At 58.3% G+C, this 26,891-nt stretch overlaps 1 protein-coding gene across 6 annotated transcripts in view; it reads left to right on the top strand.

Annotated features, from left to right (window-relative positions):
* Positions 1-26,097, top strand: part of RALGPS1 (Ral GEF with PH domain and SH3 binding motif 1) — a 224,092-nt gene extending 197,995 nt beyond the window's left edge. For 2 of the 6 annotated variants that reach the window (XM_070430638.1, XM_070430639.1), the window contains exons 12-20: positions 8,242-8,368; positions 9,474-9,634; positions 11,783-11,834; positions 17,647-17,730; positions 19,336-19,441; positions 20,639-20,731; positions 20,886-20,991; positions 21,425-21,516; positions 25,420-26,097. In XM_070430638.1, coding sequence (XP_070286739.1) covers positions 8,242-8,368; positions 9,474-9,634; positions 11,783-11,834; positions 17,647-17,730; positions 19,336-19,441; positions 20,639-20,731; positions 20,886-20,991; positions 21,425-21,516; positions 25,420-25,449 — 851 coding nt within the window. In that variant the 3' untranslated portion in view covers positions 25,450-26,097. Of the gene's footprint in view, positions 1-8,241; positions 8,369-8,994; positions 9,374-9,473; positions 9,635-11,782; positions 11,835-17,646; positions 17,731-19,335; positions 19,442-20,638; positions 20,732-20,885; positions 20,992-21,424; positions 21,517-25,419 lie in introns of those variants that run through there. The other 4 variants (XM_070430640.1, XM_070430641.1, XM_070430642.1 and 1 more) reach the window with 4 other exon arrangements.
* The last annotated feature ends 794 nt before the right edge of the window (positions 26,098-26,891 follow it).

Raw genomic sequence — 26,891 nt, 5'->3', positions numbered from 1 at the left:
CCCAAGAGGCCTTCCCTGATCTGGCAGTTAGACTGGGCTTCGTGGCAGGAGCCCGACCAGACCGGGGACAGGAATGTGCCTCTCGCAGTCCCAGGAATGGCAGGAACGCAGCCTCCTCGCCTCCCAGGAGGGGGTTAAGCTCCTGCTCCGGGCTCTCTTTCCAGCAGGCAGGCACCCACACCTGCCAAGGAGAGGCCCTGTGATGCGTTCATTTGTTCCTCCACTCAAGACTTCCAGGCCGGGCCTGCTGTGGGCCAGGCACTCGCTGTGGGCCACGCACCAGGAACTAGGCACAGGCTGCCCTTCTGGAGCTGACCTGTCAGGGGGAGACATGCAGCAGCAGCCTCGAGGGAGCAGGTGTGGCATCGAGGACCCAGAAGGAGGCCAGTGTGAGCTCCCGGACCCCTCCTTGTGACTGTGCCCACTCCTCTAACCAGCTCGCCCTGCCAGGGGCACGGGGGACGCAGACTCTGGCGTTGGGAGCAGCCCTAGTCTCAGGTCCCTCAGGCCTTGGTTAATGTCGGAGTGGTCCCCACTGAGGCTGTCCCTCTGTCTCTGTAGTGGCTCATCCTCCCGTCCTCCCCCGCCCAGAGCTGCTCCCACTCTGCCCCCAGGGAGTGGCCATGCTGGCAGATCCACACGACAAGTAGACAGACACTGTGAGAGAGGAAATGGAGAAACCTCCTCAGTTCTGGTCCGTGGAGAAAAAAGGGCCACGTTTTCAATTTCTCCCGTATGTACTGTTTCGTTTATATAAATGAACTAATATTTTCCTGGAGAGCAAAATGCATAAAGAATGTTGACCCTCAGAGAGGGCAAGCCATGTTTGTGTGTGGAGCCCGTGAGGACATTTCCAGATCCTGTGAGCTCCGCCTCCACGTGGCCGAACCAACTGACAGGTTTTCTCTGAAGAGCCCTTGGCAGCGGAGCCAGGCCATGGGAAACCGCGCCTGCGCCTCGCGCTTCTGCACTCGGACCTCAGGACTGCTCTCGCACCCCTGGTGGCCTTCCTTGTTTCACCACCCGCTGTGTAAAGACCCGCCTGGCTCTGGCACTTAGCTGTGGGGCCCTGGGCAGTCAGCTCAATCCCTGTGAGCCCCAGTTTCCTTCCTGGTGAAATGGGGATAGAAATGAATACTTCACGTTGCCTCACTTCACAGGGCTGAGGCCGTATGGGAAGAGCCCCCAGCACAGAGCCCGGTGCACGCCTACCGCTCAGGGCATCAGCGCTGATGTGTCCTGATGGAGGGACAGTGAGGCAGCCAACAGGGAGTCCATGCCCACCTCCAGCTCCTCGCTGCTTGGATCCCCTCACCTCCATGCCAGTTCCTCACAGGGGCCACCTTGGTCCCTGGGAGGCCACACCTTCCTTGTGCCAGCGGATCTGCAAGCACAGCTAAGCCTGGTGCGGCCACACTGTCCTCTGGCTGGGGCCCCATTGGGCCCACAGGCCTGAGTGAGGCACTGGCTGTTCCCTGGGTCTCCCAACTGCTGGGCACAGATTTCAAGCTCTCTGCGTGGTCTGTGGAGACGCCTCACTATGGTTGAGTAGACGCAGAGATCACCCTGTGGGCGAGGATGGGGCTCCCTTTCCACGTGCTCCTCTCTCCTGTTTATAGTCTCAGAGTGGGTGAGGAGCCCTAGGCGAGGGCACATCTGCTCTCTTCTGGACATCTCCCAGCTACTAGGCTGGCGTGTCAAGGTCAGGCAGAGGAGCCAGGCTCAGGCCCGGCTCTGTCCGACCCTGCTGCCCTGCCGTGGCCCAGCTCCACGCAGCACCGCTGCAGCCGGCATTCCTTGCTCCCTGTGCCTGGGAGTCGGGGCCTTCTGACTCAGAGGAGAAGGCATCTGGGGCTCCCCACAGCTGAAGGGTGACCTTGGCTCACAATAGGGACCCCTGAGAGCTGCACGTATAAGAAACAAAGAATGTGTGTGAATGTAAAAGGGACCGGCTCCCAGGCTCGACCATGAAACCTGGCCAGAGAAAGGTTTCAACACAAACGGACTCTGTGCCGAGGGGCCCATGTCCGCATGCACAGGGCTCCGGAAGACCAGGAAGGCTCTGAGCAGGCGCAGGAGCGAAGCTGAGAGAAGCCCCGAGACTGGATGGAAGTGCGCCCTGTGCAGCTCACGGTCAGGGTGGCGCCTGAGAGCCCCAGGTCACAGCAGTTGTCATTCGCCTTCTCCAGTGAGGAGATTGGACCCTGAGCTCCCAGCTCAGCCCTGGGCAGAGGCTGGACTGGAACGAAAATCCTGGGACTCCAAGCTCAGTAGTTCTCTGCCACAGCTGCCTCCCATTAATGTCCGATGTGCAAGACTTGGAAAGCACCCCCAAAGGCCGCGGTGGGCTGCCAGGCTGCTGAAATCGGCAGTGCTGGCTGGGCAGGGCCGCTCGATGCTGCTGGAAACCCGTGGGAGCAGGACTCCCCGTCCCAGCCCCGCATCCTCTGCAGAGCCGCCACCTCTGCAGCGTGGGCACTGCGCCAGCATTCAGCACACACGGCCTTGCTCCAGCCCTGCACTGGGCACTGGGACACAGCCCCGGCCTCCAGAGTTGGTGTCTGGTGGGAGAGATGGGCAACCAACAGGCTGCCAACACAATTCCTTAGTGACCCGGATGCTGTGAATGTGGGGCGTGGGCACCGGAGAGCAAGGGGCAGGAGGCTGTGGCCCAGGAGGAGGGTCACCGCCCTCTGTGAGAGCTCAGGGACAGACGCTGTAAAGCTCTGGGCCAGGATCTCAGCGACAGCCCGCACTGTTGTCTGATTCAACCCCTGAAGCGGGAGAAGGTTGGCAGCTCTTTCCCTCCATCCCTCTCTCTTCTCCTGAGAGAAGCTTCCAGGATGAACAGGAGGTCATTTCTGGGGCATCCAGGCCTGTCTGCAGGTGGCACTGGCAGCTGACCAAAGCTGGCAGACTAGGCCCCTCCAGTTTGCTCTCTAAAGACCCTGATCAGAGAAAAGGGGACATTGCCATGTGTCCTGGCCCCAAAGGTGGTGCTGCCCACACAAGGCTGCCTCAGGGCTGCTGGCCAGGAGAGGAGTGCCGGCTCCTGCACCTTCCAGTAGAATTACAAGTGAAGAGGTCACTTACTCATGCACCTACAGTGATACTTTTCTCAAGTAGTTGTTCTCGTGACCCTGGCTTTACACAAGTCCTTTCAGCCTTTGTCTTCTTCTCATCCCACAAACACCGTTTCCCTGCATTCTGTCCCAGGCCTCCCCTCTTCTTACTGAGCTTACAACCTGGGCTCCCCGTCCTGTGCCGCATGGCCTGCACCTCTGTCCCCAGCTGCCGTCTGTCTCCTGAGCCTCACACATCTCCCCAACATCGGTCCCAAACTGCACTTCTCGTCCACTCCCTCAGTGAATGGCACCAGCCTCCACCGAGGGTTACCCCGAGTGCCCCTCCCCCACCCCCTCGCCCATCTCCTAGAGCTCTCTCTGCCACATCCACCTCCCAGCCTGTGTTCTTGGCCACATCCACATACTTCCAGCCAGAGTGAGCTTTCTAGGGTGCAAATCTGAGCACCTTACTGACCCTCCTGAAATCTCCACATCTTCCCCTCATTAAACTCTTGGTCCCTCGTGTGGCCCTGCATCTCCACTCCCTCCCCTCCTTCCCCCACATTCCCTCCTTCAGCTCCTCAGCCAGGCTGGCTCTCTGAGCTTTCTCTAGTGGGTTCTGCATCTCTCGTGTTGCGGTCTTTGCATGTGCTGCTCCTTCTGCCCAAGCTGCTGCCTCTGCCGGGACCTGCACCAGCCTGGATGTCGGAGCCCCCAGATCTGCCCTGACTTTTCGGGCTCTCAGATGCACTGCTCCAGGCTCCACTGCTCCCCCAGGAAGCTCCTTAGCCCTTCTGACCTCAGTCCCACATCCCAGTGAGGAGCTAACAACAGCCCCTGTGAGGCGGGGTTATGCCGAGGCCTAAATGAGGTCCTGAAAACAAGCGTTCGGCATGTCTCTGGCACTTGGCGGATGCTCGATCAATGTCGGACAGTACCATTAGCACCGCCGTTAGGCTGTGATAGTCACACTGTGGGTGTAGTTAGTGCCAGGTTTATTACACCCAAGCCTGTGCCCGCCCTGGGCGTGATGATCTGGTTACTGTCCCTCCCGAATCTGGAAACATTTGTTGCAGGAAGGGGAGAGGGACGTGAGTCCTCTCCTCCTCACAGGGATCTGCCAGCTCAGGTCACTGCTCCTGTTCTGTAGCCGTAGAATTCAAGCTCAGAAGTGCCAGGTGACTTGCCCAAGTTCACTCAGCCTGCATGGCAGATGCCAGTGGGAGCCCAGGCCCGGCTGCCTCCGGGTCCTGGCTCTGCTGTTGCTGTCTCCCTTAGTCCTGTCCGCCCAAAGCCGTGCTCAGGAGGCCTGTGCTGGTTTCTCTGCCAACCAGTGAGTGGCCTGGGGCAGCATGGTGGCTTCTTAAGAAAAATGTAATGAAAACCAGATTTATTTCCCAACATGATATCTCGTTCCCCACAGACTGTCAGTTCTCATATATTCCAATAAAACTGTTAAAGAAACAGCCACTTAAAGAGCTTTAAAGATTATTCATGGAAAAATTATGCTGAGGAAAAATAGAGCAATCCTCTGAGATAGTCAAGCCCCACGATCAGTTTTTCCAGCTGCTCGTGCCATATCGGCCGGCAGCGGGGACCACACTCTGCTGAGCGAGGCCAGAGCTCCGGCTCATTATTACCGCCCCCACCCCACCCCTGCCTACAGGACACGAAGAAAACAACAGCAGAAACTGCCGGAAGACACGTGTCCTGTGTTGTCACGAGGTGGCCGGCCCAGGCGTAGTGGGGCGGGGCGGGAGGCCTTTCAGTAGCAGAATGTCACTTACTGGCAGAGGCCACCCCATCCCTAGGTTCCAGCTCAGTGGGAATTCCTCTGCCTCAGTGTCAGATCCAGGCTGTTGTTGGCCCACAATGCAGGGGATGGGCGTGGCCGAGACCAGGGCATCCAGAGCAGTGTTCGTGTGCTCCTGGGACCACGGAGGTCGCAGCTGCTTCTGCCTGGTCCTCCCCCCTCCCCCCACTGTGTCCAGGGGCATCTGAGGCCAGCATGCCTCCAGGGCCATCCAAAGCAGCATGACGAGGGGGCGGACCCAGGCTGGTCCTGGAGGAAGAGTCAGTAGCTGAATAGAGGAAACTGAGGGCTAATTGGAGGCTTGGGGAGCCTGACGGTGAGGATCAGAGCAGGAGCCGGGACACAGGTGGGAAGGGCACCCATTAGGAGTGAGCAGGAGGCCCAGGAAGTGACCAGAGGAGCCTCGAGTGTCCAGCTCTCGCTGCACCCACAGCTGGGTAGAACAAACCCAGCACCCCTCCCCTGAGTGACCAGCTGTGCTCCAATCGTCCCTTGTAAAATGGCGATAGTCAAAGCAGCCCCTGCAGGGAGCTCGGTGACATAGGATGTGGGAGTGTTTAGACAAGGCTGGCACACGGTTGGTGCACAACACATGTTAGTCCGCTTCACCTTCCCTTTCTCAAAAATAGCAGCTGGAAATAGTCATCCGGTTTCCTGGCGGAAGTTACCAGATCACCTCAAACACGCACTGTTCCCGCCTCCAGTTTTCACTAATGCCTGACCTTCGAACTGCAGAGCTCCTCCGCCCACGCTGTACCCCTGGGTTCAAGTCCTGCATGTCGTGGATATATAAGCCCCAGCTTTCCTACCTCTCAAACGGGCCTACTAAGTACCCAGCTCCTGGATTACAGCCCGTGCACACAGTATGGTGCCAGGCACGCATGTCCAACCGTAATTATCACCGTTTTTATTGCTATGACACACCAGGGAGTCCAGTTCCAATTCAAACCATGGGGGAGGAGCCATGCGACCTGACCTTTACAAAATATTTTCTGAACCCAGGGTGGGAGCCAGAGTGACTCAGGCAGAGAGACCGTAATCCCGCTGATAAACAAGGCGAATTTCACCCTCTGCACAGATTCATTTATTGAGCAACATGTGCAAAACAAAAACAAAGCGGGGTGGCTTCCCTCCTTCCTTTCCTCTCTGGGGCAGCTGCACGAGACATTTCCTCCAGGGCAGAGCTCGCTGTCACTCCAGCTCTTTGAGCAGAAGTTCTTCACCTGGGTGTACACTGGATTCATGGGGGTGTACACTGGGTTCATGGGGGTGTACACTGGGTTCATGGGGTGTACACTGGGTTCATGGGGGGGTACACTGGGTTCATGGGGTGTACACTGGGTTCATGGGGGTGTACACTGGAGTCACCGGGTGTACACTGGAGTCACTGAGAGAGCGGTGCCCAGCCCCACCTGAGCAATGAAATGAGAACCTGGGGGGACAGGCCCGAGACACTGCATTTCCACACTCACCCCGAGAACCCTGGTACAAGCCCTGACTAAGGATTTCAGCCTCAGAGAAGCTGAGTGACAGTGAAACCCTCGCCAGGAAAGTGCACACGCACCTCTCTTTCCTTAGGGACCGTTTCAGTGCCTCCCCACTCCTCAAGCTTCACGGACCTGTCTGGGTTGGTGAGGTCCAAGCTATGCCGCTCTGAGCTCATTACAGTGTGTGCCATGTAATGACGTTTCTGTCAACGATGGACCGTACATACGTGGCCCCGTAGAGTGTAGTGGAGTACAGACCTCTGTTTGAGGACACGTGACTAACAGGGAGGCAGCCCTGGGGCCAAGGGGCCTTATTTTACAGAAAATGAGAGACTGGAGTGTTTATGGGCTGGAGGAAGGGGCCAGAGGGAAGGGAAATGATGGAGTGAGTTCTCAGAGGCAACAGGACTGGAGAGGAGAGATTGGCCTTGGATGGACGAGGCCCCTTCCCCAGGCCGACAGGAAGGCTGGTGTGGGTGGAGGCGCACGTGGCCACTGCTGGGCTGGCGTGAGAGACGGAGCCTGACCACCATGCGTTCTCCCGGAAGCAGAGTGCCATCGTTTGAAGTGAGGGGTCTGAGTTGTGCAGGGGCTTAGGAGAGAGGTGACATTTGGGGATAGTTGTTGAGGGGAACAGTGGAGAAAGTTGGCCAAGGCCTAGTAAAGGGATTATGGGGGGCCCTGGGGAAATGAAGATTGGGGTGTGCAGAGTGGGGTGTGGAGGGGTGAGCAGGGTGAGACAGCAGGAACTCCGAGCTCGAGGAGATGCGAGCTGCCTCGTGAACCTTCCCAAGTGCCAGAGGGAGCTAGACCGTCCGCAGTGGTGTCTGGGACATTAAAAAGTGATGAGCCAGGCAAACTGGAGGTCACTGTGGATTACAGCAGCTTGTGGGAGGCTGTGGGGCCCTGGATGGACACAGGCCTCCCAGGCCCTCTGGGGAGGCTCCCGCACAGCCCGGCACAGTCCCTGGGTTTGCCGTTTGGTGTGCTCCGCAGGAAGTGCAGAAGCCCTGGCCCACTTCCTGTCTGTCCCAGGTAGCTAAGGCCTAGCCCCTGGGGTCACCTCCTTTCCAGAGCCACGAGCACAGCACTAAAGAGAACAGCAGCGGCAGGACCAGGCCCCTCCATATACTAGTAGCTGTGGACTGGCCAGCATGCAGGTCCCTCCAACGTCCTGCGCGTGCTGCTCAGTGGGTGTGTGGCCCAGCCTCCTGGCTTGAGGACCCCTGTTGTCCCCAGGACTGGGCCTGAGGAGAACATGGTACTAATTATATAAAACAAGTGTGAGTGCTGACTGTGAAACTGCTTTCACCACCTCAGGACTCCTCCCAGCCACCTTCGAGGTGAGTTGAATTATTCCCACTTTTCAGATGAGGAAACAGAGGCTCAAGGGAGTAAGTTAAGTCACCCGTCCAAGGCCACCCAGGCAGTACCTGGCAGGCCTGGGGCAGAGCCCCTGCCTCTCTAGCTGTGCTCTCGCTCAGTGCCCTCCCTCTGCCGCCCTCACACGCTCTCCATCCCTTCTGTGGAATGCGTGGTGGAGAAGAGAAAGTGGCTGGGGAAGGGCACAGGGTGGGCACCAGCCTTGGATTCACAAGACAGGCTGTGAAGTCTCTGCCACCTGCTGGATGGCTTGGGTAAGTCTCGCCCAGGCAGGGGCACTGTGCACAGCAGGCCACCGGCCGTCCTGGCTGCTGTCGCCGTGGAAGTTGGTTATGCTGGGCGTGAGAGGTGGGTGTCTCATGAGTAGGAAGCCACGGGGCCTGCGGAACCTGCTCCGCCTGTGACAGCTGGGCCAGTGCCTTACCCACAACCCAGGCCCCACCCCCGAGCCTCCGCAGCCCCCGTCACAGGACGCTCTCTGCTCTGTTCACAGGCCCCTCTGCCAGCTCCAGCTCCGCAAGGTTCAGCCGGCGGCCTACCTGTCCTGACGCGTCTGTGGCTGGTAGCCTCCCCACACCCCCGGTCCCAAGACACAGGAAGAGCCACAGCCTGGGCAACAAGTGGGTAACTGAGCGAGCCCCACTCGGGCTCTAAACGGGCTGAGCGTGGGGGTGGGCTAAGGGGGTGCCTCCCTGTGTAAACCCAGAGTCCAGTGGGCACTGTGTCTGCCAGTCTCAGGGCTCAGAATCTGCTTGCCCATTGCTGGAGTGAGTCTGCAGATCAGGGCATCTCCCCGGTTCCCCAGCCTGTGGGGCTGACAGCTGGGCGACATGGGTGGTCCTCAGCATGGCCAGGGCAGCCATGCCCATGTCCCCAGGGTACTGGGCACAGGCTCCTTACAGCTGGGTCCCTCCCTCCCTATGTTCCTGCCTGCCTGTTTCTTCCATCTCCTTCCTTCCTTCCTTCCTTCCTTCCTTCCTTCCTTCCTTCCTTCCTTCCTTCCTTCCTTCCCTCCCTCCCTCCCTCCCTCCCTCCCTCCCCCCTCCCTCCCTCCCTCCCTCCCCCCCTCCCTCCCTCCCTCCCTCCCTCCCTCCCTCCCTCCCTCCCTTCCTTCCTTCCTTCCTTCCTTCCTTCCTTCCTTCCTTCCTTCCACCAAGACACAAGCCTCAGCCAGCCAGCCAGGCCCTGGAGTCGCTCCTGGGCTGGAGGAGAAAGGGGTTGCTCTTTCTCTGCTCTGTCCTGCCAGGTATTATCTCACTGAGCCCTGCAGGCCTGAGAGGTAGGTGCTGTGATATGCATGAGCCCAGTGAGGTTCAATGCGGCAAAGTACCTGCCAATTGTAAGGTGAGAGCAAGGACTTGGACCAAGTGTGTGCGACTCCAGAACCAGAACCAGACATGATGCCGCAGGGTCACACTCCCCCTTCACTGCGCGCCCCATCGCTCACAAGTACCACCCACTCACTCATGCCTCATCGTCATCCTGGGAGTTAGCAAGGGCAAGTACAGTTAGTCCCCACTGGACAGATGGGGAAACTGAGGCCCAGACAAAGGCTGGGACTTGCCCAAGGTCACGCCGTGAGATAGGGCAGAGCCTGGCCGTGCTCCCTGGTTCTGGGTGGAGGTCTTTGCCTGCAGGTGCGCCCTCTGCCAGGAGCCCAGGCAGGTGGAACCCTGTGACTCCGTAGGTAAGGAGCTCTGCCTCTCTCTTCCTTTCCGTTTCCAGTATGATGTGTCAGTTGAGTGTAGTTGAGAGTAAAAGTGCGACATTCCCATCGGAGAAAGCGAGGCACCTGCTGGACGACAGTGTCCTAGAGTCCCGCAGCCCTCGCAGGGGCCCCGCCCTCACCTCCTCCTCCTCCGCCGTCACCAATGGACTCTCGCTAGGTAAGCGTCTGGCTGCGCGGCAGCATGGCACAGCCGGCGTGTGCTCGTGTCTGTCTGTCACTGTGCTGCGCCCAGTGGCCTTACCCCGCAGAGAGGGCTCCTCAGGAGTCACCCTGCCAGGGGCTCTCCTTCCTGGCCTCTGGGTGTCACGAAATGCCTGGGTTTGTCCTCATCCTACCGGTGGCCCTGAGCACAGCAAACGGGTGGAAGAGGCAGCCAGACACACACCTGAGACCCGCTGTCCCTGGCTGGCAGCTGGCAGAGCCTGGCCGCTGCCCTGTGGGGCTCTGTCCAGGGAGAGCCACAGGCCCCAGCCTCAGGGCAAAGGGGGAGGCTGCCCGAGGACAGCGCTGAGGGCCGCCGGGTTCTCACGCAGGTCCTTGCTTCACCCCGAAAAGTTAGAGTCAGGGAGGCTGAGAAGGTGATCTAAGGGTGCAATTGCACACCTGAGCTTCAGCCGGACACGTGCTCATGTCAGCGGAAGGCACTGCCCTGCTGAGGCCGGGATGGGTGAGGGCGGAGTCCTCCTGCAGTGCCCAGGTCACCCGTCATTTCTGCCATTAGACACGTGTCCTGTCTGCTTTCCGTGCCCTTTCAGCATACTTGTGCTTCTGTGGTCCTGTGTCCGTGTGTCCGTCTGCTTTCCTTAACAGGGAGCCCTCCTGGTGCTGGTGGTGGTTTAGATAGTTGCCAGGCAGGGGTTTGATCCAGTGAGGCCGCAGAGTGGAGGGCCCATGGGCGTGGGGAGCGTGTGTGGGGACAGGAAAAATGTCCCACACTCCTGTGAAATGCGGTCCCTGTCTGAGGCAGCATCACTCCAGGGGACAGCTGTCTCCCAGCACAGAAAACCCGTGCCAGGCCAGGTCCGCGTCCACCTCCACCTTGGAGGAGCCATCCTGTTGGGACCTAGTCAGGAGTGTGCAGTGTGTTCAGAGGGTACACCTGGGAGGGGAGCCAGGCAGCGTGTGGGGTGAGGCTGGCTCAGAAGTGAGCAGGTCTCCTCTCAGACTCTGAAATGCTGGGCATTGTGGTCACCAGGGCCCAGAGTCGCAATTCCCTCAGGATGTGGCCATGGGACCCTTTCCTTGGCGTGTCCTTGGGATGGTTCTGAACCAGCTGGGAAACGCCGCCCAGGAGCACTCAGCCAGACACGTGCTCCTATCAGTCGAAGGCACTGCACCACTGAGGCCAGGCTGGGCGAGGGCAGGAGCCAAGGGTGGTGTGAGCTGTGCCTGGACCCAGGCCCTGCTCTTCCTGGACAGAAAGCTGAGTCACAGTGCTGCCCAGTGTACGGTGGGAGGTCAACGGTGCTGTGGCCCTTGGCTCCTGTGTTCGGAAACTCAGGGGTTTCTCTTCCTGGAGCAGGTAGCCGTGTGCATGTGCCATTTGGAGCTGAACAGGTCCTCTCTGTCCTGTAACCCCCAGCGGCCTGGGACCCCTCCTTCCCCTTCCCCACTACTCAGCCTCAGTGCCAGCAGGTAGCCCAGGCCAAGACCCCTGCCCCGGGGCACCTCGAGGACTGAGGGTCCGTACAAAGGCACGTGGTGTCAGTGAAGTGGCAGAAGAAAGTGTGTCTTGTGCTGGAGGTGGCCTTGGAGAGCCCCTGAGAAGCAGGCCGGGGGGGGGGCTGGGGGGGGCGGAGTTGAGCCCTGTGTGTGTGTCTGTGTGTGCTGGCCAGAGGTCTAAGGGACCCCTCGAGGCTTCCAGTGCTGGGCAGCGGCTCTGACCAGTGTCTAGTCAAGCCCTGACCCTCAGAGAGGAAGTGCTATTTGCTCTGTCCTCACCGGGTGAGACCTGTTCTAGCACCAGTTTTCCTTAGACCAGAGGGAGGCAGTGGGGGCCAGGCCAGGCCCAGCAGAGGCTCAAGGACCCAGACTCCCGTGTCCTGGGGTGGGCAGTGCAGCCTTCTGGGGCCGTGGGAAGGGAGCAGAGGCCCCCTGGGGAACAGTGGTACAGCTGGTGCTTTGCACCCTCCCAGGGCGGAGAGGCAGAAATAGAAGCAGCAGGAGCCCAGGGTCAGGAAGCCATCGCTCTGGCGCTTCTGTGGTGCTCGGGGGCCTGGGCCAGGGAGCCAGGAGAAGAGGCCCCTCCAGATTGGCTCCTCTCGGGTGAGGCCGCCTTGCTCACTGATCTGTGTTCCTTTTCCAGGCAGTAGTGAGAGCTCAGAGTTTAGTGAAGAAATGTCTTCAGGGCTGGAAAGGTGAGTGTGGCCTCAGCGTGGCCTCCCTCCCAGGAGGTGCCCGGGGCCCAGGGAGCTAGAGACAGCTCCAGGCAGGGACCCACCCCAACCTCATCCCATGGGTCCACCCGGGAGGCTGCTCTGTGGCTCCTCAGGACAGCTCAGCCCAGGGGCAGGACCCACTGAGGGAGGAGGGGTGGGGGACCACCCCCATATTCTGAGCAGCCTCTCATCACCTGGTCCCGAGCTAGCCCAGGGCCAAGGCCAGCGCCTCTCCCTCAGGCCGAGCTGCTGGGGAGACCGGTCTGAAATGTGGGTTCTTGCAGCCAGATGCCTGAGGATGGGCCCAGCCTGCAGGCGGCATGTGGCTCTGCCTGGTGGGGTCTGAGAGTATTGCAACACATGGCCTCAGGCCCTGGGCTGACAACCACCTGCTGGGCTCTGGTGACCACAACGTGGATCCCTCAGCCCAGGGTTCGGCTCCAGCTCAGGAATTCACCTCGGCACCTGCTCCACACAGTGTGCTTTCTCTGTGCCAGGCACACCTGGGCCCTGGGAAGACAGGGCTCTGAATGGGGAGCTCCCACAGCCGTGGGGCCACAAAGTGAAGGGCGTCGTAGTGACTGTAAGGGAGGCAGGGAGAAACCAGTGACAGGAAGGTTACGAGAAGCAGGTTCCTACCATCCTTCAGTGGCCCGCACACACAGCACACACTCACACAGCTATGCACACTCTCACACACACTCACATCCTCTTACACATGTGGGTGCACATACCCACACACGTACATTCACATGCATGCATGCACATGCATACCTCACACAGATACACGCCTCACACATGCATACACACACAGACACACACACACACACATACACACATCCTCTGGTGCTGAGCCTCCTGGCTCCTCAGTCCCCATAATCAGAAAATGGCCAGAGAGGAGGTGGGTGCTGCCCAGCAGGTCCTCACAGGGCAGACAGAGGTGTGGCAGGTGATGAGTGATCTTGTGGAGCAGTCGCTGTGTGCCAGGCACCGTCCTGGTCTCACCGAGGCTTCACGCGCTGCTACACAGCAGTTATCCAGGGGCCCCCGTTTATGCACGTGGACGGCGGGGCTCAGAGAGGTGAAATGACCCCGCTTGCTCACACTCTGCCGGGGCAGAGCTGCCCAAATGCACGTCTTCCTGACCACTGAGCCCACCTCTCCACCACCTTTCAGGCCTCGTCCAGGGCCATGTGACAGCTGCAGGCACTGGCCCCATGTCGGTCAGTCTGTCTGTCCTTGTGAACCCCTGATGGAGGGCAGGAAGTGGGGGCAGCAAGGCCCTTCCCTCTGGGGCTCCTGGAGGGGCATTGCTTCGCTCTCATTCTCTCAGACAGGCAGGCCACTGCCCTGGCTCTGGGCCCCTCAGCAGCGGGATGGGAACCAGGCAGGCACCAGGGCGGACTGCAGGTCTGCTGGGCACACCCGAATCTCCCCGGGCCACAGGCCAACGAGGGGACATCGAGTGGGAAACAGGCATGGTGCCAAGATCCTGAACATCATCCAGACCTGGACCTAATCATTGGCTCCTTCCTTCCTCCCTCCCTTCCTTCCTCCCTTACCTCTTTCCTTCCCTCCCTCCCTCATTCATTCGCTCATTCATTTATTCAATGCCCATTTATTAAGCAACTGCTCCCTGTCAGACACCCCCTGAGGGTCACGGGCTCAGGAGGGAGGGAGGCTGCCTTTCCATTGTCCCATGGACTCCATGGAAGTAGGGCTGTGGGCGTGGCACCAGGCTGACCTCAGCAAACCTCGGGCTCCTCAGAAATTAAAGGAGGAGGGAATCCTTCAGTCAGGCCATCAGTAGAGGCAGCAGGTGCTTCTTTGTGCCCCTGCAGAGGTGAGGGTTATGCAGCAGCCCAGGGACACTTGGTGGGAGGACCACAGTGGACGCGAGGAGGCCGCCGGGCCTGAGCAGTGTGCCAGGATGGGAGAGGTGGCCCGGGAGTGCGTGGTGTCTCCAAGAGTCACCGCCGGAGAGCGGGTGCTAATGCACCTCACTGAGACCTCGAAGTCTGGCTCTGGACATTGCCTGCAGATCAGAGGGGCCTGCGGTCAGGCCTGCCTGCTGCCTCAGCAACCTTGGGCCTGTCCCTCAATCTCTGAGCCTCAGGTCCCTCAGCTCTGCAGGGAGGGTGCCCACAGGAAGTACTTAGCACATAAGTGGAAGTGCTCCGTTGGGGAACTTACTTTGGGATGTTTATGAATTTCACTCAGTCGGTACCTCTTGCCAGCAAGCAAGTGATCAGGAGTCTAAAGCTGGGTGGGGTGAAGAGAAAATTCCCAGATGGCCGCTCAGCCATCATGGAGTGGATGGACTATGGGGAAGGCAAGTGTCCTCAGCCCTAGCTGGCCCCCAGGAGGCACTGATCCGGGGAAGAGCCCTGTAAGAGAGGGCTGCGGCAGTCGGACGCACGGGTGCTCTAGGGTGTTGAGGAGGTTGGTGTTTTAATTTCTTTGCTGTGTGAGGTTTGCTTATTCTTAGATGTGATCTCCCAGCCCGCTTAGGGAGACCCCAGGAAAACGGAGTGGTGGCAACAGAGCCCCAAGCCCGATCCCCTCAAATCTGTTTTTAAAGACACTCTTTTCCTTCCTTGAGAAGATCAGAGGACTCTGGCAGATGCCCCGGTGTGCCAGGGTGCAAGGTGCCTCTTGAGCCCCAAACTCTGCCGCGATTGGGAGAGGGAGGTGAAGCTCTGGAGGCCATCCTGGAGGTGAGGGTCCATTTCAACTGAGGTGCAACCATGAGAGCGACTGTTTTCAGGGTGATTCTCACAGAGGCTGAGGGTCAGGAATCCCCGGCTTGTGTCCCTCACCTGCCACCTTCAAGTCCAGTTTCTGCAGGCCCTTCCTGCCCTGGCCCTCCGTCCGGCTGCTCTGCCTCAGGTGGCAGCCCAGTTGGGTGATGAGCCGAGCTTCTGACATTGGTTTCCCTCTCTTGCCTTGTTCTCAGCAGCAGACACTGAAGTCTGACAACTGAGGCTCCACCCAGGAGCTTAGGCCCCTGAGAGAGGGAACAGTGAGCAGTGGTCCCTGGGCCTTTCTCTTGACGCTGCCCTTGGGTCCCAGCTGACAAGGGCTGGGCCCTGCCCATAAGCTGCTGAAGCTTCATAAGTACCGAGAAATCTGCCACCTCTCTGACCAATGCCTACCGCCCAGAGTCAGGTCCCAGGACAGTGATGGCGAACCCATGACACGCGTGTCAGAGGTGACACGCTAACTCATTTTTTTGGTTGATTTTTCTTTGTTAAATGGCATTTAAATATATAAAATAAATATCAAAAATATAAATCTTTGTTTTACTATGGTTGCAAATATCAAAAAATTTCTATATGTGACATGGCACCAGAGTTAAGTTAGGGTTTTTCAAAATGCTGACACGTCGAGCTCAAAAGGTTCGTCATCACTGTCCTAGGACGTGGGCCTCGTGTGGACCCTTCTCTGTGGATATCTGCTCTGCTCCCCGCTTTCTCTCTGCAGCCCGGACTTCTAGACCTGTCAGCTCACAGAGGGGAAGGTGTATGTGTTACCGCTTCACCCCGCCACAGAGCCCGGTCAGTCTCTCACATCCGGTTCCTAATCGCCAGGAAAGAATATCGGATTGACTTGGCTCAGCTCAGGTGTCCTATCCGCTCAGCTAAACTTAAGTGCAAATGCGGCTCCTAGGGACCCACTCAGCGGATCAGGGACATTGCCCGGAGGAGAGAGAGCGCTCACAGGCGGTAAAAGTGCTGTAACAAGTGCTGCTGGGGAGACATCCAGGGCCCACAGAACTCGGGCGGCGGCTTCCTGCCTGCAGATGAGGGCGAATCATCAGCAAGTGGCCAGGGTCAAGTGCCCATCCAGGGTTTGCTGGTGCAGGTGGGCCCTCCACAGGTGCACTCCCACCAGGGGCTCCGTGCACTGAGATAGAAGCATGGAGGGCCTATTCCCGCTAAGGCAAGATGACTGAGACCTCAAGGTGATTATTATCCAAGACTTCTCCCTGCCCCCCAACCTCCTAGACCAGTAACAGGGACTCGGGGTTAAATTATGAAATTCAGCCCCCAAGGTACCTGCCAGCTACTGTGGCACCTAGCAAACTGTCCGGGAAGTGTCCTGCGGGCCTGTCCGGCCAGCCTGAATCCGCGCGGTGCTGTTGGCCCAAGCAGGACCCGGCTGCGTCCTCCTCAACAACACCCCCACTCTTCCTTTTCCTAGTGCCGTGACCTTGGGCAAGTTGCACCTCTCCAAGCTTCAGATTGCTTATCTAAAAGGTGGGCATACGAATAGTGCCTGCCTCCCAGAGTTGTGTGATTAAACAAAGTAGTGAATGAATACCTCTGAGCACATTACCTGGCACCATCATCCCTTCCTCACCGTCGCTCATCACCCTCACCGTCCACCATCGTGCCCACCATCGCCCCCATCCCCCATCCCATCATCCCATCGTCCTATCGCCATCCTTACCACCAGCTGGCACACCCTTTGGGACTGAGATGTTCTACTGGGTTGCCAGCCCACAATTCCCCAGACCAGACTTCCCATGAGCAGGGTTGTCTCCTGCAGCCCTCCTCCCTGCCACCCGCAAGATCCAACCCTGGTAGGGGCGGGGAAGCTGCGGGGGGGGGGGGGGGGGGGACTGGAAAGCGGCCCTCCTGGGTGCATTCTGTTCAGTCCTGTGTTCCCAGCCAGGAAAGGCAGCTGTGGTTCTGGAGGGGCCCCATGTCAGTCAGAGACATTCCGACAAAGCCCATTCAGCGTACGCTGCACAGAAACTCAAGAACTGGGGCCTCCCAGAGAAGCCTGCAGGGAGCCGCTGCACAGTGCTGCCTCCAGACCTGGGCCCAGTCCCGTGGCAGACTCCACCCATGCGACACGCCAGCCTCTGCCCAGCCTGAAAGGTGTGGGAGGAGCTTAGACTACAGAGTCAGACAGACTGGGTCCAGATCCTGGCGAGCGAGGCTCACAGTCCTGTCAAGTGTCCTCACATCGCAGAGCCTCCGTTTCCCCATTCTGGGGAGGCTAATGGTGCTCTCACAAAGCTCCGAAGAGGAGGAGTGCATGGCCTGGTGTTCGCGCTCCCCCACCAGCCCTGGGCACTTGGGAGCACTGCGCTCCCTTAGGAAGCGCCCGGAGAGCCTGCTCGGAAGGTGCTGCCTTAAAGCTCCATCAGCACGTCAGTCCGGCCAAGCGTGTGCTAAGCGTGCAGCCAGGGACTGTCTCAGAAAAGGGGACGGAATGGTGGCGAGGGGGCCGAGGCCCTCCTAGTGTCAGCGGAGAGTCCGCTCTGGTTGCACATTTTGCTGGGGCGCTGGGGAAAGGAGACCCCTGAGAAGAGAGGGTGAGAGAAGGGGCCGGTTTCCAGCTCCACACCAGCCTCGGCTCAGCAGGAACTCGGACCAAATGAGGAGACTCCCCCCCACACAGGGACGGCACCACGCAGTTCACTCCCAGACCTGCCCGCTCACGGAGCCCCGTGTGGCTGGGAGGGGAGCAGCTCACTCACAGGGTGATGTGGTGTGACCCCGTTTCCCGGTGCCCACCGGTGTGGCCAATCATGAAGTTCCCAAGCTGTTCAGAAACTACAGCAGATCCATCGTTTTCTGTATTGCGTCCAGCCGCTCACTGCACTCACCCTCCCACGGAAAAACTTACCTGGAGAGCTGCCCCACATGTGCTTGGAGCGTGACCGAGGGGGGGCGGTGGGGTGGGGCTTCCTGAGCTGATGCCCACAGTCTGAGAGGCTCTCTCCTCCGTCACACCTGTCTCCTAGCCTGTGGCTAACACTCAGCCTTTTCCTCCGAAGCAGGGGACGTCTCTACGCCACGCTGGGGCCCAACTGGAGAGTTCCAGTTCGGAATTCTCCCAGGACCCGGAGCTGCGTCTACAGGTATCCATTTATTCGTGTGTCCGTCCATGCGACAGAGAGCATTAGGGTGCCTGCTGGGTGCCGTGTGCGGGGTGCCACGCTCTGTGCTAGAGGCTGTGGACGGGATGGACACGGCTGCTGCCTTAGCCCACGAGGCTGCTACAGAAGAGACCTAAACAAACAGAAAATCTGGGGTGCCCAGGTCCCAGAGAAAGGGGTGCCCTGGGAGGGGAGAGCAGGGAGGGACTCCCTGGAGAAAAGACGGGAAGAGAGGTAGGAATTAACCTGGTGAAATAAGGGAGGGAGGCAGAGGGGTTATAAGGGTGCCCCAGGCAAAGGGACAGTCCGTGGGCCTGAAGCAGGAAGAGCGGGAGATTCCACGCAAAGGAAAGGCAGGATCAAAGGGAATGAGAGAGGAGAGTGTATAAGATGAGGCTGGAAAAGTGGGCGGAGCCACAACCGGCTTGGGGGGGGGGCGTGAAAATGAGGGGAAAGGGGAAGGATGGGAGGGGAAGGATGGTGGTCCAAAGGCAATGGAGACAGTGAGAGTGGGCGTGGAAGGGAGGGGAGGTGGCGTGACCAGGCCATCCTGGCTGTGCATGGAGTACGCGGGAGGAAGGCAGGAGTCGATGCTGTGAGACCAGGGTTGAGCGTGGACTGATCGGTCACAGGCAGATCAAGTTCTGCGAGCTGGGAGGAGTGGGATGGCTGAGGTGGACAGGCCGGCGTTGCAGGGGTGGAGGTGAGAGAAGAAAACCCCTAGGTTTGGGCTCAGCTGGGTGGGTGGTGTTCCCTGGGGGAAGGTGCAGGCTGAGGGAGGGGCCTGGGGAGTCTGGATGAGGGGGCCGCGGGGACAGTGAGCAGAAGCTCTGTGTCTGAAATTGGGCTGACGGAGATCTGGGCTGGTGCTGCACTTGGATGCCTTCACCCATAGATGGCGCCTGAATCCCCATGGCAGAGGGTGAACGAGGAACCCTGAGAAAGGTGCAGAGCTTGGCAGTGTGGGGGTCCCCTGTGCCCCTTCTCACTTCACCCCACCTCTCGCACTTCCTCCATGCTCCTCCAGGCTTCTGCCAACAGAAAAAGGAGGGGCTGTGTGATCCCCAAGTTCCCCAAGTGGAGAGGAAGTGGTGGTTGGATGGGGTACAGGGCTGCGAGGGGCCCGGGTCAGGATGGGGTACAGGGCTGCGAGGGGCCCAGGTCAGGATGGGGGCAGGGCTGCGAGGGGCCCGGGTCAGGATGGGGTGCAGGGCTGCGAGGGGCCCGGGTCAGGATGGGGTGCAGGGCTGCGAGGGGCCCGGGTCAGGATGGGGTGCAGGGCTGCGAGGGGCCCGGGTCAGGATGGGGTGCAGGGCTGTGAGGGGCCCGGGTCAGGATGGAGTGCAGGGCTGCGAGGGGCCCGGGTTACCAGGAGCTTAGTCACCACACGTGGAGCTCGGCAGCACTCAGGTAGATGAGGGAGGCGAGTTCTCAGATGTGGGGAGCCCAGAGCCTCCTTTCCTCCTGCTCCCTGTGGCCTTGCCCAGCACTTACAGCCTCTGTCTGGGCAGCATTCTGGGCCCCGGTGGTGAGAGGGTGCCTGACCTCAGCTCCTGTAGACCTGTCTGACCCGTGGCCTCCCCTCAGCCCCACCGGCCCCTGCATCTGTGCGCTGGGGAGCTCAGCGGCCGTGCCCACCATGGAGGGGCCCTTGAGAAGGAAGACTCTGCTCAAGGAAGGACGGAAGCCCACAGTAAGTTAGACACCTTCGTCCGGAGGCAGCGTGTGGCTCAGTGAGGGGCCGGCTCAGGAGACCCCCTGCCAACCTGCCCAGCCCTGGGTGTGCCGTGGAGGGGAGGGAGCTATTTCTGCATCTGCGAATTGCGATGAAATAGCGCCTGCATGCTAAAGGACTTGGCAAGGATGCCACATGCATTCTTGAGTGAGATGGAGTCTTCACCCCAGCTGGGCCCCACACTGTCCTTGGACCCGAGTGTCACAAAGCATCCGTGACGGGGGCCCTACATCCGGCCTGTGGTACTGACTGCCTGCCTCTCTCCCATACAGAGTGCTGGCCGCAGCCACTCTGAGGCTGGCAAGGCAGAATCCTAAAAGCCGTGTTAAAACCACAGACATGGTAAACCATAGCCTAGAAGGACCATATGTCTGCGGGGGGGTGGGGTGGAGTGGTGACAGGAAGTGATGAAATCAATGCAGGAGGTCATGACCCATTGTTTTTAGTAGAATAGAATGGGAAATAATGGAGTTTCTTACACCGAGTAAAGGTAAGTGTTCGACATACGCACGTGTGTTGCTTAAACCTGTGGCGTCCTCAGAGAGGTCTGGCAGGCTGAGGTGCAGAGCCATCCGCTCCCCACACGAGGCATTCGCTTCGCCTCTGCAGAACCAGAGGCCCCCCACACTGATTTCCCCCAACCTAAGAGGGGGCCCCGAGCGCCAGTGCCGGCCTCCACGTGGGGCCCCGGGCGCGGCCTTCCCTAGAGAAGCAGAGCCGCCTGCAGTGCCGCCTGTGGGTCTCCCACTTCCAGCCTCAAATTCTTCAAAAGCGCTTCCATTCAGTCACCGCCGAGTCCCCCCACCCCCACCCCATCGCAGACATTATGGCCCTAGGCTGTGGTTTACCATGTCTGTGGTTTTAAAATGTTTTTCCCAGGACATTCGTGGGCCCAGGTCACCTGCACACATAGAGATTGTGCCTTGGCACTGCTCTAGACAAGGCGGGAAGGAGGCGCCGAGGGAAGCAGGAGAGGGAGGTGGGCGTAGGTTGAGGACAGTCTGCTCCTCCAGGTCCTGGGGGAGGTGGCATTAGGGGGTCAGGGCCAGTGATTGGTTGGGAGGGGCCCCTTCCACCCTGTGGCTGGGTGTGTGATCAGGCCCCGGTCCTGCCCCACCACTCGCGGGGTTGTCACTCGGCCTCCTTCCTGTGCAGCTGTCCTCCTGGACCAGGTACTGGGTCATCCTCTCAGGATCCACCCTCCTGTACTATGGAGCCAAGTCCTTGCGGGGCACAGACAGAAAACACGTAAGTCCCGGGAAAGGCCTCTCCGGGCTGGGCCTTTATCTCGTGAGAACTGCAGGGAGTGGGTGGGTGGGGATGGGAAGGAACCGTGGCGTGGCCTCCTCAGCCCTCCGAGGGGAGGCAGGGTGTGAGCTCCTGGCTGTGCATTGCTCTCCAGTACAAATCCACGCCTGGCAAAAAGGTCTCCATCGTGGGCTGGATGGTGCAGCTGCCGGATGACCCCGAGCACCCGGACATCTTCCAGCTGAACAACCCTGACAAAGGTAGGCGCCGAGCCGGTGCCCGCAGCCCCTCCCACCCCAGCTTCTTCTGCTACATGTAGGCACTTCTGGGGTCGCAGCTTTCCCTTTGCTTTAGGTGCTGATGTTCTCAGGGTCCCCTCACTAGTCCCCTGTGTCCACTGAGCAGTGCGCATGGCATGTGGCAGCAGGAATCCTCCTGTGGCCTCATCTGTGGCAACTGGGCCCATCACCCCTGGAGCTGTAGCCTCAGGCTCTTGGAGTAAATAATAGGATGCTGGTGAGGCAGCAACCATGTGGCAGGAAGGGTCTTTGGAGATCTCAGGGAACTCCTGTGTCATGAGAATGGCAGTGTCCTGACCCAAGCCCCGGGCTTGCCCGGGGCTGCTCCTGACCCTCCTCGGTTTAGTTACCCATGTCCACCCTCTTCTTAACCGGTGGTTTCTCTACCCGCCAGGCAATGTTTACAAGTTCCAGACTGGCTCCCGGTTTCATGCAATACTGTGGCACAAGCATTTGGACGATGCATGTAAAAGCAACAGGCCTCAGGTAAAGTCACCAAAATCCTGCCTGTCACCTGCAATACCCTCTCCCACCCTTGGGGCTCCTGGTCCATAGAAAACAGGGCCCCTCCTTCCCTGGGAGCTGACCAGCCTTTTCCTATGAGCCAGGGCACCCCTGCTCAGCTTACAACAAAGCTTCAGACCAGAACTTTGAGTCTGGTCCCTGTGTCTTGCCCACTAAAGGAAACACACAGAACTATCCGTCAGGGACAGCTTGGTAGGAGGCAGATGCTGTATCTCCCCAAGTTTAGGCGGAAGCAGCTATTTAGGTTGATTCATGGGAAACTCCAGACTGACTAACAGGCTTCCTGGCCCCCACAGTCCTTAGGAATAATAATAACAACAACAGCTAATGTACTGAGAGCCACCGTGGCTGCTGCTGACGGGGCTCTGGTCTGCTGGGCCTGGCTCAAGGCTGAGTCCCACCCCCCACACCACCCCCGCCCCCCAGGACTGGGCATTACTCCAGATGCTTCACCTGCAGCAATAGGCCCAGGCCTCCCACACCCCTGTGAGGTCCGTCCTCTCAGGGTCTCCCTTTCACACTGAGGCCTCTGAGGCTCAGAAAGTGGCAGACACTGACTGTGGGGCCTACCCGGGTCTGTGCTTGCCACCTGAGCTCTCCTGCCTCACCCCCTGGGGGCCCTGGCCTGTGAGAGGAGTGGCTGCCCCAGCCCTCAGCACCAGATGGGCAGGAGGAGTTTCCTGACCCTGGGAGTCGGTGGGCAGGCAGTGTGACTGCTGGTGCCAGGGTTGGAATCCCCCCTGAATTCCCCAGGGATCAGCCAGAGGAGGGGTCTGGGGAGCGGGTTCCTCTCAGTCTTGGAAAGAGCACCAGGGCTTGGGGGAGATGCTGGCAGCTTTGAGGACAAGTAAGCGTAGCTGGGAGGCAGCAGCCCCAGGTCTGAGGGACCTCAGCAAAGGGGAGTTCACCCCGCACCAGGCCTATGTGTCTGGGAGTGGGGGCCTCAGCTGTGGTCACAGCAGCCACAGACTTCCAGGTCCCTCAAAGCCGTCCTCCTAAGGGCCGGGGCGGGGCGGCCTCCAAGGCATGTCGCTCACTCTGTGCTCAGTTTGGTCCTATTCCGGACCTTCCTCTGAAACATAGGCGAGGCCATAGATGACACTCTGATCCAATCATAGATGATAAGGCTCGAACAGGGATCAACTTGAGATGCCACAGGGAAGCACAAAATAAATTGCATTCGAATCTGTCGACTCACCTGCCTGCCTGCCAGGAACCTGTCCGAGGGGTGTGTCACATGCACACAGAGTGTGCGGTTCAGAGCGCACTGCAGCGCTGTCCGGGATAGGAGAGGAAACCCGGACGCCTCAGCCACCTCGGTCAGTCCCCTGAGCAACACCCGACAGCAGTTAGAAAGACGAGGCAGATCTGGGTGTGGTCAGCTGGCAGCTCCAGGGTTCCAGTGAGGGCCATCTGGCTTGTATTAAGATACACAGGCATATTTATTACCTGTGTGTTTGTACGTAAAAAATATTTAAATGATACACAAGAAACTATAACTCTGATTTCTAGAGTGCTTACATACCTTTTTCACATTAAACCAGCAATTTTCAACCAGTGTGCCACAAGAACTTTTAAAACATGTACTACCTGACTATTTAGTTAGGAGCACTGACCTCTTTTCCCTTAGATTGCTAAAAAAAAAAAAAAAAAAAGAAAGAAGGAAATGACAACAGCCAACAATAGCCATCCAGTGTGAATGAATCAAAATGATACCTATTTTTTTGTCAGATCGGCAAAAAACAGCATATATTTTTGATGTGCTGTAGAATTTTAGTGACTCCTTAATGTGTGCCATGAGATAGAAAATCGCTGAGTTCAACAAATGCGATTGCCTGTCTCCACGATGGAGAGACCAGGGGTTTGGGGTTTGGTGGCCAGTCACCTCAAGATGATGCCAAGTGATCAAGGCATCAGGGCTTGAACAAGGTTGATGCCACGTCAGGTCACATTCAGAGAGGAATAACGTCCTGCCCTCTGCACTGGTCACACCTGTGTGGCTGGGACCCCTCATTAGCTCAGAGTGACCTTGAGCAGGAGGCTGGGTGGCACCAGGCCTGACAGGGATGGGCTCCCTGAGGTGGGCCACCAGGATAGGGGGCAGCGGAGAGAACAGGGCCTTGCTGTCTGCCCTGCCTGCGGAGGCACATGGGGTACCGGCCAGTAGCACCAATGGTCGCTCTCTGGGAGGGCAGCCAAGCATGGCAGCAGGGACACAGCAGGTAGCAGGGAACTGGGTCAAACCCCGGTGGCAGAGCAGGTGTTTGGTCAGAAGGATGAGTGGGTTGAATTCCATGTGTGGCAAGTGTGGGGTGCATGGCAAGATTTTGCTACTTTTCAGTATTATTGACCAATTTTTAGACCTAGGGGAGGAGGACCTCTTATTTTTCTACTCTTTTCCCTCTTTATTTCTAATTTACTTTCAACCAAATATTCCCGCTTTCTGCTGTATACAGTAATAAAACGTGGCAACAACTGAACCTTCCAGAGCAGAGGGTCATTTCAAGCCACGTCCTCCTTGTGGGGCAACAAGGAGGCGCAAGGACGGGGCAGGAATGCACCTACTCCCGGGGGAGTCCCCGTGGCCAAGACCAGTCTTCTTTAGGGGGGATCGCATTTCTTACCATTGTTTGTACTAACATTTAAACTCACAACCCCGTAACTCCCGATCTGTTTGTTTGCCGTTCCCGTGAAATGTTATCACATGTATTGATTCCATGATGTATTGGTTGGGGTACTTTTTTAAAACACTTTTTTTATAAAGAGAACCATAACTGTATACAGTGGGGCCTTGACTTACGAGTGTCCCGACTCACGAGTTTTTTGAGATACCAGCTGTCTCTCCGCCAATTTTTTGCTTTGAGTTGACAGAGTAATTTGAGTTAATGAGCTCCTTAACGAGCTCGGTCTCGGAAGAATTAAAGAATTAAACTCGTAAGTCAAGGCCCCATTGATTCTCTTCTGTGACCTGCTTTTCTCCTGCTACATGTTCCTCAGAGTCATCGTGTCAATGTGTAGCTTTCATTCATTCACTCGTACTGTTTTTTAAATCAGTTGTTGGTGAGCCCAGAAATGGCTTCCTGATCTTGCTGTTTCGGGCAATGCTGCCGTCACCATCCTTGTACCTGCCTCTGGTGCAAGGAGGCGCGCTTTCTCCAGCTCATCACTCTGACACCTTGACACCAAGAGGGATCTGTCTTTGATGAAATTGCTTCTCATCAGATCTCCTGGAACCCACCCTGCCCCGCCCCCAGCACTGTGGGCCAAGGAGGCCTGGAGCTGGGGGCGTGTGAGCAGCTTCCAGGGGAGGGGCAACACCCTGACCTTGGGGCCGGTGGTCCCCAAGTAAAGGAAGCCGGGACCATGTCATGGAGACATAGCTATTGGAAGGTCTTGGGGTTCCTGATCTCCCCAGACTTACTCCTTGTGCTTCCACCTGCTAATCTTGCCGCCCCTGTCCCCATTCCTGCGGGATCTTTGTCCTCTCGGTTTTGTTTGGACCTGGGGGAGTGATTGAGAGCATGGCTCTGGTGTCTTAGCCCTGCCACTTATGGCTGTGTACTTCCCCTCTCTAAGCCTCAGTTTCCTCATCTTTATAATGGGATCCTTCCAGTGCCTACCTCATGGGGTTGTTGTGAGGACTCAAGGACATGATGCAGATGAAGTGCTCAGAGCAGCGCCTGGCACACAGCAGTCACTTAACCAGTGGCAGTGGTCATAGTGTCACTGTTGTGTGCCCTCTCCCCACCTGACCTGCTCCTCCACAGACTCCCTGGCCAAGGCTTGGTCCCATCTTAGGTTCTGAAGCATCTTGTCCCCATCTGAGAGGTGGGAACCTGACAAAGGCTGAGCTTTCTCTTCTAGGCACCTGCAAACCTCATGTCGTTTGAATAAGTCTCTGCACATGGCGTGACTTCAGAGGCTTCTGAGAGCCCCGACTGGACTGTGGTGAGTGCAGGTCCTGGGCACAGGCCACTGGCCTGGTGCTGGGAGACTCACAGCTGGACTCCAGGGGACGCCGCCTGTGGCCTCCCAGCCCAGAGGCGCTCTCAGCGCCAACCCCAGTGACTCTCATGACACTCATTCAGCAGCTCCGTCGTCCTCCCTCTCTGGGCTCGTGTCCCTCAGCTGCTGCTGCGACCAGAGCATTCAGCCGAGGGGCCCCAGGGCTTCTCCTGCACGAAGGAGTGGACAGTGTTAACTGCGTGAGGGGCCAGAGAGCAGGCACCGGCTGCGGAACGGGTTTTTACGCCCCAAGTGCACGGGGCTGCTCGCCCACGGGGCCCCCTCAGATTTTGTACAACCCTAAGCGTCCTCTGCACGTGCGTGCCATGTACGTGTGCACACGAGCGAGCGTGAACTCTTCGAGAAACATGCATTTTGGCACAAGGTGCGTGACATCACACACTTCATTGGCTTCGAGGCCCTGCTTTAACCTTACGTGGCAGCCTTGTCCACCAAGGAAGGTCGGAGTGGGAGCCCAGATCCCTCCTGTGTTAAGGGCCCCTTGCATTCTTTTACTGTAAACAACAATGCCTTAAACCGTGTCCTGTTTTCTGTTCCTATGGGTGCTATTCATCTGGAAGCTGCTTCCTGGGCCCGGGTCCCGTCCAGGCCTCGGTGGTGTCAGCTCTTCTGAGTCAGGCCCCAGCTGCCGGACTGTGGACTGGCCTGCTTGCTTCCTCCCACTCCTCCAGCAGGGTCTGAAGGCCCTTCTCCTCTCCCTCCCCCCCTCACCTCCCCACGTGCCAGAAGGGGAATTGTGCCACTTCTCCCAGCTTCTCAGAGCAGCTCGGGCACCACACTCACATCGAATGGCTTCACGACCTCTCCCCGCCGAGCCTCTGCTCCCACCACCACACCCTCTGCCTCCACTGCCAGGCGGGCCACGGGATCCCTGATCACCCTGGGAGCTGAGTGACACTGAGGCCTTAAGCTCCCCCAATATTGCCGCCCAACCCAGTCACCAGCAAGTTTTCCATCACCAAGTCCAAGGGCACCGTTGTTGATGACCATGGTGACAAGAGAGCAAAGCCCTGGGAGTGAGAGGCCCACGCTCCGCGTTCAGTTAAGAGCTCTTCACATGAACAACGTCCCTATCTGTCACTCTCATAGTGTTAAGTGACTTTTATTTTGCACAAATACATTTTTATTCAAAATAATTAATAAAAATTAACTTTATTTATGATAGCTTTATCACCGTAGTTCCCCCTCCCTCCCTCCCTCTCTCTTTCTAACCTGGGTGTCCTAATTCTGAGAAGGAAACCCTTAAATGATTTTCTGAAAGAAACTGAATTTCTGAGGCCTTGTTGCTGTCGTGGTTTCATAGCTCATAC

Source organism: Myotis yumanensis, unplaced genomic scaffold, assembly GCF_028538775.1.
Source record: "Myotis yumanensis isolate MYYU_CA2020_CCGP unplaced genomic scaffold, mMyoYum1.0.hap1 SCAF_12, whole genome shotgun sequence".
Classification (NCBI taxonomy): Eukaryota; Metazoa; Chordata; class Mammalia; order Chiroptera; family Vespertilionidae; genus Myotis; species Myotis yumanensis.
Note: the sequence above shows the minus strand (reverse complement) of the source record. Positions and strands in the feature narration are given on the sequence as shown.